Genomic DNA, 11,872 nt, shown 5'->3' on the forward strand with positions numbered 1-11,872 from the left:
ATCTCTTTCTTTCTTTCCTTATTTTATAAACTAGATATCTCTTGAAGACTAACAACAGTACCCCAACACCATACCCAAAACCAAACCCCCCCAAAATCTAAAAGCAATAGCCCAAAAATAGCAAACAACTACATTCCGGGTTATGGTCATCACAAGAAAAAAATACATATATGTAATATAAAGAGATTTATGTGTAAATTAATATAAATATTCATAAACCTTTCTATAGCTAAAGGTGGTCTCTTTTCAAAGAGACACATAAGTAGTTTTTAGTAATTTACGTAGATAAAAAAAAATGAGAATTGAAATGAATCTGAGAAAAGGATACTGTAATCTCTTTTTCTTGTATGTCTCTAGATTTGTATTTTTCTTTTCTTTTTTGATTATTCTGCACACGAAGGAGAAATATTTATTTTTAATGCCTTTACAAAATATCGATTTCGAATCCAATCTATGGGTTTCTTTGTTTTGATAGATTATTCTTCAAACTTTTGTTTGTTCCACAGAAGCTTACCTGATAGAAGTTTGTTGACATAAGTTGTCACTGGTTTAACATGGTTTGAAAAAAATACTAGTTAATACTTCATAGCTTATTTGTATGTTTATTTAGATGCTTAGATCTTTTTGCCATATTGAAGTGGTTCAGTTCCTATATATGAACACAATGCAACTAGTTATTGGACATCTCACCTGTAGGCTGGCTGTTGGTTACTACCTATGGTGGTTTAACCCTTTGTTTTTCCTACAGTATCTGAAACTGGGGAGAATATACGTATATGATCCTTCAAGCACGGAAAGATCTTGTAAAAAGTTTGGATGTACCCATATTCAACACTTGTACCGGAGTCTAAGTAACATAGATTGCTAAATGTCCTCTTTGAGAATGGAAGTATGGTGTTTGTTATTTGATTGCAGTGTTAGAAACATCTCATCATGCTTTCTGGAGAATTATTTTGGGGTTAACTTCATAATCTCTACTATGAACAATATCTTGATGTGTGCTTTGATAGATCAAGTCTGAGCGGAAGCGAGAGTAGTTGCATCTCTAGATGTGTGGATCGATATATTGAGGCCACTAGTATCGTTGGCAGAGCTATTTTTAATGCATCTCGATGACATTTCTAACCAGAATGTATAAGCTTCTAAATTTTCGATGAATTGCTAAGGATGACTGATATTTTCTGAAAATTTTCCGGGGAATATTATACCTTGCATATTAATCTTTGATTTTGTACTTTACACCTTACAACTATTTGACTATTATATGTTCTTTGGCCTTTGGCCACAATGGTGTTTATGGACCGCCCCTTCTACAAGAGATTAAGCCTTGTCGATGGGGTAGAATGCTTATTTTTCTGACTCTTCATTGTCCTTGAAGTGTTCTTATTCAGCATCTCTGACACTTCTAATTCGAATCAATGACCATTCAAGCGATGTTTCATCCCATACTCGATTTTTGATCGAATTTCATGATATCCTATAACAGGCTTTTGCAATATTTATTTAATCTACCTGCGGATCAGTGCACAGAAAAGGAAAGCATTCCACGTGGTCAATACTAAGATGTGACAAAATCAAACTCCAATTACACTGGTTTTTTATAAAAATAATATCAAAAAATAAAAAATTACCAAAATGTTATAACTTTTTTTTATTTACCAAAAAATATATAAATTTTTTATTTACCAAAATATATAAAAAAAACTAAAAAACAAAAAAAAAACCTGAACTGATTTGACAACTCCCTGGGTGGAGGGAAGCAGGTTGGCGGCACCAAACAAGGGAAGCAGGTTGGCGGCACCAGTTGAGGCAACCCTGTTGGCGGCACCACCCTTGAATTTAAGGGTGGTCAGTTGGTGGGGAAAGAAGAGAGGGAAGAAGAAGAAAGAAAGGAAGAAAGAAAAGAAGGAAAAGGAAAGGAGAGGAAAGAAAGAAAAGAAGGAAAGAAAAGGAAAGGGAGGAAAGAAAGAAAAATAAGGAAAGAAAAGGAAAGGAGAAGAGAAAAAAAAAGAAAGAAGAAGAAGAGGGAATAAGGAAAAAAAAGAAAATAAGGTAATTTTATTATTAATTTAAGATTTTTGTAATATTTGTGTGTTAAAAATAATGTTAAGTACATTTTACGTATTTTATTATTTTATTTAGGATATATAATTTTGAGATATATTTAGCGTGAAAAAATTCATGGTATGTACATTATATGTTGATTAGGAATTTTTTATGAAATTGACTTAGGATGTTGAAATTAGTTTTGTTAGGAAAATAACATTAAAAGTAAAATGATAAAGAAATATATTTAAGAAAACATAAAATACGAAAAGAAAAAACGAAAATTATATATTCACGAAAGTAAGAAAATGCGAAAAAATTATATCTTTAATAAATTTTAAACATAATGCACTGAAAAAGTATAAAATATAAAATTTAAAATGATGATATTTTTAAAATAATAAAATGCGGAGAGAAAAATACGAACAAATGGCCAAAATAATAGTGTATTACTAACTTTTAAAAATTGAGAAATAGTTAATACAAATATTTTAAAAATGTTATGAAATAATATAAAGTAATAAAATAAAAAATAAAAAAATTTATTGAAAGTAATAAAATCGGAAAAAATACGAGCAAATGCAGGGATAAGGATTTTTTCTTACACCAAATAAAAACCCGTTTTAGTATTTTTTATTTTGGTAAATAAAAATATATATAATATTTTGGTGTTTTTTAATATTTTATTATTTTTTATGTTTTATTATGGGTTTTATACAAAATAATATAAAAAATAAAAATTACCAAAATATTATAACTTTTTTATTTACCAAAATATATATAATTTTTTATTTACCAAAATATATAAAAAAGTAAAAAACAAAAAAATAAAAAAGGAAAAAAACACACTAAATTAATAAATTAATTTTACACTAAATACACTAAATAATACGAGTAAATGGCGAGGATAGTGGTTTTTTACACTAAATTAATTTTAAAACACACTAAATTAATAAATTTAAAACATTATGTAAAATTATAAAATTAGAAATGAAGATATTTTTAAAGTAATAAAATGTGGAGAAAAAATACGAACAAATGGTCAAGTAAGAGGTTTTACTAACTTTTTTCAACTGCGAGGCATCGTAATGGCTTCATTGATTAGCACCAAAAGCCACATATCTGATGCGGTTAATAACGCGGTATGATTTATTATTTATTAATCACGGGTTCTATTTATTTAAAAAGGATAGACGTATAAAGAAATAATGTTATCGTAAAATTTTTTCTGTAATTTAACACTATCAGGACTCGTCATCGAGTTTTAAGGGCCGTGTGAGTGTTTTGAAGAATACTCGGATGCATGAGTTGATGCCGTACTTAGAGCTAGCCGGATTTGGGTCCGTAGCACAGATCCGGTACACCGTCTTGCGCTTTGATTTATTATCTGCTCTAGTGGAGCGGTGGCGCCCGGAGACCCACACTTTTCATTTTCCGTACGGGGAGTGCACGGTGACCTTGGAGGATGTAGCGTTGCAGCTTAGGCTCCCAATTTACGGGAGTCCTGTAACGGGATTCCCGTAACGGGATTATCTGCATTTACCGATCCGGATGCACTTTGCTATCAGTTTCTAGGAGACTCACCAGGGGACGGTGAGTCATATTTTTCGGGCTTACAATTTACATGGCTGAAAGCCAAGTACAGACAATTATCAGCGATAGACACTGAAGGCGAGTTGATGTGCGCTGCTCGAGCGTACATCATACATATCATAGGGGGAGAAATCATGCCTGATGCAAACAACGACAAGGTGCATTTGATGTACTTGCCCTTGTTAGCTAACTTGTCCAGTGTTAGCTCCTATAGCTGGGGCTCAGCCGTGCTAGCAGTCTTGTATCGAGAGCTTTGTCGGGCGACAGATCCGAAAGTTCGCGACATGGGCGAATGCCTCTCTCATCTGCAGATCTTGATCGATATGTCGACGATGCCATTTTGGCATCGGTTAGACACCAACCGTATGTTTATCCACTGCTGAACAGGTAATAAAATATAACTTCTCATTATTTGTAATCATAATATATTTACTAATGTTACCAACTCTAAACGCTATATTTGTTTTTTGTAGGTGGAGTGCTCGTCCGGGTATCAGGAAGTCGTACAATGTCCCGCTATACCGCCTCATGGTTGAACAGTATGCCCGGGATGGGGAGATGCTATTCTAATATTCATGCTATTCTAATATTCATGACATCTTACTTTCTATATCTTACGCACACGTTATGGCTAATTATAATCATGTTATTAATCATGCAGTTTATATGGACGCCGTACCGAACGCCAGAAATTACAGCCGTGGTACCCTCGTCTGCGTACGTGCATTCGTACATATGGTGCACTAACGCACCAATTATAAATTTCAACATGGTCGAGTGGTATCACGGGGATCGGGTGCTACGGCAGTTTGGCTTCATCCAACCTATCCCGGATCCGCCGTGTGAGGTGGGAGAAGTTCACGGCAAGAATAAGAGAGGAAAATCGATGATAGATTGGGGAATTAAGCACCGAAAATTTGTGGCGCTGTGGAACGATCGATTTCGTCGAAGACCTCAGATGGTTATGGCTACCGACTCGCAACCATCATTAGAGTATATGCAATGGTACTATAGTTGCGGGAAGCCATATTTATTCAGAGGCCAGTCGATTGTAATCCCCCAGCACATGCAGCGACATGGGAGATCGGCCACAGCGACCCAGCATGATCTGGATCCCATGGCATATTATTCTCCGGAACCACCAGAGCCCGAGCAGGAACCCCAGCCAGATCCGAAACAATTTGGATTTGTCGGTTCAGATAGCTATCATCCGGATTTGTCAGGCACTGACAATTTACCGAGCTTCTCAGGGCCAGAATATGCATACGTCTTCGAATTATTCGGATCCTACTCGTCCGGTCCATATCCGCAGCATTATGGGACTCCCTCAGGTGCATCAAGTTCGTCGCTGCCGAACGAGGGACCTGCTCAAAATGATTTCCTCCCTATTTTTACTACACCACCACCTGCGCCAAATGATAATGTCGGTCGTCGCGGGCACCCAGAACGTGACCGTCGACCTCCGAATAGGTATACCCCTATGACTACACCATCGAACCATCAATTTTAGGGGTGTATGGCACATGTTTGTACATTAACACGTTTGTACTTTTTTGTATCAATTAAATTATTCTAATTTAATTATTCTAGTTTTAGTTATTGTGCTTATTGTTCAATTTCTTTTTACCAATTTAATTATTTTAAAGTTGCATTATATTAAAGCTTAATTTAAGGTTATATGCCTCCATTTTCGATATAATATTAATAATTCCAAACGCCATATACTATTTTATAACTTAATTTTGATACAATGTAATCATAATCATTTGTATATTTTTTTATCATTACACATAAAAATTTTACAATATTAGGTCAATTACGACCCGATTCGGACGACTGTCCAACATGAAAGTTTCGGTTATGGCATTTATTCTGACTATGACCACTTAACCTGCATATTCCACAACGCTTTCCGTCGGACTTCTCCCTTATGTCCATTTCATTACGGATTCGCTTGATCATGGATGACCTCGGATTCCTCATGACCCTCCGTCTGGGAGAAGCTCGAAAGTCGTCAAAGGCACCTCCCACGTTGATAGGTCAGGCAAGACGGGGAACTCATTTTCCCAGACACGCAATGTGCGCTCCAGCGTGTACACATCATCGACATATTGTTCAACATTGACGTTAACTTTAGCACACGCTGCTACGACATGCGCACAGGGATAATGAAGTGTTTCGAACCTTCTGCACTAGCACCGTTGGTTCCGGAGATCAACTCCATAGGACCTAGTTGGTATACCAGGTCGACGGCTGATGCTCTTAGTAACTCGAAATGTTTCCAATCGTCGTGAATATATTTCTATATTCATTGACCTCGCCAACCGACGGTTTACGACCATTGTATCCCTGACATGTTCGACAAACACGTGTCCCGCCTCAATCTGGTCGACTTGCTGCTGACCCATTCTTGGCATCAAAGTAGCCAGCCTGTAGAAAGTAGTAGAAAATACAGATGCAATCGGAAGCTGACGTGTTTTTAACAAAACAACGTTGATCCCCTCGACTAAGTTTGTGGCCATTTGGCCAAAACGAAAGCCCTCGTCAAAACTTTGAGCCCATTGCCACAGCTCCATTGTGCTCAACCATTGTCGGAAAGATGTGTTTGTCTATCCCTCCATGTCACTCTCAAGTCGGATCATTTTTTGCCGGAACATATGTGGCTCTAACTCGTACGCTACATACGTATTAAGAAAAATAAGTTCTAGTAACTCGATAACATGCCACATTACAACTTATATTGAAAATATAAGGTTATCATTTATCCATTGCCACGACTTGTCTCTTCCAGTCTGCATTCTTGTAATCTTTGTGGAAGTTAGTCGCAATGTGACGGATGCAGTAAACGGATCTTCACGGCACACCGGAACGCCTAATTGCAGCAATTAAACCCTTCCCTCTATCGGAGATGATGCAAATGTTATCGTTGCTAATAATATACCTCCGCAGGTTTATGAGAAAGAATTCCCAAGACTCCATGTTCTCTTTATCTACGATAGCAAATGCTATCGGGAGCACGTTTCTGTTGCCATCTTGAACAACCGCAATAAGTAGGATCTGTGTATATTTTTCATACAGCCAGGTCCCATCTACCTGGACAAGTGGCTTGCAGTGGGGAAATGCCCGCATACATGGATCGAAAGTCCAGAACATTCGATGGAAAATCCTTTTTACTGACTGTAACTGGCCGTCCGGGCTGTAATATGGTCTTGTCTGCAACTCAATCACAGTCCCCGGTACATACTCTCGCATAGCAGCTATCCAACCTTGAAGCTCATTATACGATGAATCGTAATCCCCATACAGTTGCTCCATCGCCATCTGTTTAGTAATCCATGCCTTCCGATATGAGACTCGATACTGGAATCGTGCTTGTATTTCAGCAATCAATACCAAAACTTTAATGGTCGGCATGTCCTTCACCATTGGCATGATACACGTACAGATTATTTTTGAATCAAGTTTTCCATGATCTTCTGTCATACGTGTTGATGTGCATGTATGAGGACCAACAAATTTTTGTATCTCCCACATCTGAGAACTTTTAATGAATGTAGCTCGCACCCGCCAATTGCAGCCTTCCGCTGCCTTCCAACACTCCCCAACATATATTGTCGGAGTAGACACTTCGACTTTATAATCAACCGATATATTCATGCTGTACCGTTTGATGGCATATACGCACTCTTCTTTACAGCTGAATCCCTGGCCTATGAATAACTCCTCATCATCAGATGTTACGGCCAGCCCGTGACGATGAACTACTTCAGGGTACTCTGGGAACCCAGCTACATACGCTGCGTCGGGGTCTATGAGCGACATGTGTGGCCCAGGATTATTGTGTATCAAAATATGCCGCATCTGCTCCCCGATCGAAGAAGCGCTAATGTCTTCATCGTCGATATCATCAGGTACATCGTCCACATCGGGATCACCGTCACTATCGACCTCTTCATCCCAATGATCGCCACCACCTTCTTCTTCGCAACCACATTCTTCTTCACCACCAACCATATCAACATCGGGTGTAATATTCAGGTCGATACCCATCCCACCCATAGTCAATTCACTATCAACGTATGATATTGGAGCCACCATCCACGGTTCTTGAGCTCCGTGTTCTTCATCAGATGCATTGACATCTTTTTTTTACTCCATACCGGCTAACTCAGCAAATAAGTGAATCGGTGCATTCTTGTCACTCTCATTCCCACAGTAGAGATCGACCATTGTCTCAATGTCTTCGTCGTCTGCAAGTTCCATTTCGACGAATTTGACTGGATTTGTCGAAACTGGAAATTTGTAGAAAATTTTTACTATCCTTCTCCCACAACGTCTTAAAATTTTTGCATTAATCATTGCATTCATTTCATCAAACGAGACATTTCTATTAAATCTCATTGCTATTTGTTGCTGACATTCAAATACACATCCAACACTTGTTGTCAAGATGACTCATCGAAATAAACGCATACAAAAACTTAGCATCCATCTTCAATATTTAATCATCAAAAATAAACAAAATCTCGTAAAACATCTCGCACGGATAATAAATAACTTAAATAAAAAATTAATGTTTCAATATTCAATTTTGTACATGAAAGCCATTTAACCACTAATCCTAATAACTAACACAATAATAATATTAATAATTTTATATACAAAATAATACTAACTAAAATTATTAATAACTAACTATAAACATAATACTAGTTTTTACTAACAATAATACTAAGTAACATCTTAATAATAATAAGAATAATAATAATAATAATAATAATAATAATAATAATAATAATAATACTATAAAATTTTTATTTTTTGTAATATTTTGGTAAAAACCCTAACTAAAACTATCAATTTGAGTTTTATTGATTTTAATCTTAATAACTAAACTAAAACCAAAAAAAAAAAAAATACAAATTATACAAAACAATAACAATAACATAATCAATTATTTTTAAAAAAATACATTATTTTTCTCTTCTCTTTCTCTGTTTTTCTCTTTTTTTCCGCAACACCTCTTCTTTCTTTTCTTTTTCTTCTGATTTTTCTTATTTCAGCTGGACAGAGGTCGTGTTAATAACACGAGTAGTGCCGCCAATCTGGTTGGCCGGACTGGTGCCGCCAACCTGGTTCCCTCGACTGGTGCCGCCAACCTGCTTCCCTTGTTTGGTGCCGCCAACCTACTTCCCTCCACCCAAGGAGTTGTCAAATTAGTTCAAGTTTTTTTTTCTGTTTTTTATTTTTTTATTTTTTATTTTTTTGATATATTTTGGTAAATAAAAAAATTATATATATTTTAGTAAATAAAAAAAAGTTATAACATTTTGGTAATTTTTTTATATTATTTTTGTAAAAAACGCCCAATTACACCTATTTCCTACTACCAACAATCCTACTACCAACAATCGTCTTTGGTCATATTACCACAGTGGAATACTTTTCCAGCCTTACCTTTTTCTTTTTTCTCACCAAGGCTGCTGTTGTCAATCTAATATCATGAATCAACTTGTCTTTATTTTACACAGAAAAGAAACACCTTTTTTTATAGGTTATTTCCTTTTTTTATATGTTCTCAACTTCTCATGACAAAGAAAGGGGGGAAGAAACCTTTCTCTTGCATTCCCATGAGCATTATCAAAACCTACATCCCTGCTATGTTCTTTTTAAACCTTGTAAACTACGTAAAGTCCTTATTCAAATACGCATTTACTCGTCTGGGTCTTTTCAAACAACCTCCGCCAGAAGAAGATGATCATACCGGCGACAGTTATGTCCTTTTGACCGACAGTCGAATCGGGTCAATAGTCCTGGTCCCTGTCCAGGTTGTTACAGCGATGATCATGACCAACCTGCCGATTATTGTGTACGGTGATTTCGTCAAAAGGTTTGGAGATGAAGTGATGAAGAAGGATAGGGTATGCAGTGTGTGCTTGGAAGCAATGGAGAAAAGGGATGAGATGAGAGAGCTTTGCAAGTGTAGCCATGTGTTCCACAAGGAATGTATAGATAGATGGGTAAAGGAGGGGAGGCTCACTTGTCCCTTGTGTCGCTCTGCTTTGTATCCTGGTCCTATGGATTTCGGTCGGCCAGACCCCCGCAACAGTTTCTTGGACTGTGACCACTACACCAAAACAGGCTTTTAGCGGCGCTTTTTTAAGCCTTTAGCGGCGCTTTTTAGCTCCACAAATACTTTTAGCGGCGCTTTTAGAAGCGCCGGAAAAAATGCCGCTGAAGAACGCGTCGCTAACTTTAGCGGCGTTTTTTTTCTAAAAACGCCGCTAAAGACAAGGACCTTTAGCGGCGCTTCTCCCACGAACGCCACTAAAGACCAAGACCTTTAGCGGCGCATATACCACAAACGCTGCTAAAGACCAAGACCTTTAGCGGCGCTTTTCCCACAACGCCGCTAAAGACCAGGTCCTTTAGCGGCGTTTTTTCCACAAACGACCAAGACCTTTAGCGGCGCTTTTCCTAAAAGCGCTAAAGACTAAGACCTTTAGCGCTTATACCACAAACGCCGCTAAAGACTAAGACCTTTAGCGGCGCTTTTACCACAAACGCCGCTAAAGACTAAAACTTTAGCGCTTTTTATCACAAACGCTAAAAAATGAATCTTTAAAAAAATTATTTTAATCAAATAATATTTATTTTTATGATAAATATTATATTATATTATATTATGTTTTATTTTTAAATTTGAACTTTAAATATACTTTTTAAGGATAAATAAAAATATTATTTAAATTAAATTTTCTATGAAAATTTTAACTTTAAAATTAAATATAAAAATTAATGAATTTAGTTTTAGAATTTAGGGCAGTAAATTAATAAGACAATTAAAATCCAAAAGTTAGAACTCAAGTTGTCGCAAATATTAAAGTAAAAATAAAAATTTAGAATCAAAACTAAAATAAACAATGGAAAGATAGCTCAAATGTAAGTTTTTGCTACAAGTTACATGACAATAACGAAAAATTAAACACCACACATAAAATTTATCAAACTAGTTAAGAAATACATGGTGCGACCATGCAATATAAATAGTTAAGAAATACATTGTGCGACCATGCAAGATAAATACAATAGAATCATAGGGTAATTTTGCATAAATATCTTGAGTACCAAGAACAATTTGTCACAAAATTATAAAACATGAAAAAAAAAAGCAATGTAGCAGACAAGCTAATTGTTACTTTTTGTTTTGCTTCCAAGGCTTCCTCATTTGCCTTCATCTTGGCAACAAAATCATCTTCATCATCCCGCTTAAGAAAACAAAGAACCTATTGTTAAACAATTTAGAACTTGAAAAGAAAAGAACCATGTTACTCGGACATAGGTATGAGTGTTAGGTGTCGATATAAAGACATGTCGATATGGGTATGAAGGCATGTCCGAGATGAGTATGTTCAATTTTTTTCCAAGTTTTCCCACATCCATGGGTTCCGAACACTGGTACTTAAATCATAAAGAGTCGGAATAAAAAGCATAACCATAATAATAAAGTATGAACCTAAAAGAGCAAGTACATTCAACAACAGATGTCTTGATAATGAATCAGCATAACAAGCAATTCGTAGGCTATGATCAATGACCCCATGAATAATTAAAAAAACCCCATGAATCAGCATGTTCATGAGTCAAAACAATCTACAGTTCATACAGTAATCAGTACTAGTTTTGAAATTCCATTCATCAACGAGAAGAGATTATATTTGTAAAAAAAAAGCACAAAGCCATCATATACATCAACAAACTCCTATAAATCCTATAAAAAAACATGAGAACAACTAAAATCATATACATAAAATAAGATAGATACTCGCAAAGACACAAGACAAAAACCCAAAGAAGACAGATCAAATTTTAAAGCAAATTTTAAAGCAAATTGTCATTGAATTATAAATAAAATAAGGGAAGAAGAAACAGCAACCTTAAAACCAGATCCGCGGCGAAATCGGTGGTGGTAGTATTATTAAACCATCCAAATGCAATCAAAATCACGTTATTATTATTTTTCTATTATTTGTATAGCTTTGGTTCATCAAACTAAACTAGAAGAATAGCTCGAAATAAGAACTATAGTTTTTAAGTGTAACAAAACATACAAATTGAGAAAAGATACCATAGAACTCTCTTATGCTTGCTTTCCTTTCATGTGTAGACATGGTGGTAGTACCATCGACATAAACCTGCATGATATGATAACGATGAAGAAACAGCTAATTTT

The 11,872-nt window shown here is 35.9% G+C and overlaps 1 protein-coding gene across 1 annotated transcript; it reads left to right on the top strand.

Moving 5' to 3' along the window:
* Positions 1 to 9,227: 9,227 nt before the first annotated feature.
* Positions 9,228 to 9,788, top strand: LOC105797740 (brassinosteroid-responsive RING protein 1). Its single transcript, XM_012627666.2, has one exon. The coding sequence runs from the start codon at positions 9,228 to 9,230 to the stop codon at positions 9,786 to 9,788; it is 561 nt and encodes a 186-aa protein (XP_012483120.1).
* Positions 9,789 to 11,872: the final 2,084 nt, after the last annotated feature.

Source organism: Gossypium raimondii, chromosome 9 (assembly GCF_025698545.1).
Source record: "Gossypium raimondii isolate GPD5lz chromosome 9, ASM2569854v1, whole genome shotgun sequence".
Classification (NCBI taxonomy): domain Eukaryota; kingdom Viridiplantae; phylum Streptophyta; class Magnoliopsida; order Malvales; family Malvaceae; genus Gossypium; species Gossypium raimondii.

Coding starts and splice junctions, on each gene's coding strand:
- LOC105797740 (XM_012627666.2), top strand. CDS start 9,228: ATGACAAAGAAAGGGGGGAAGAAACCTTTCTCTTGCATTCCCATGAGC.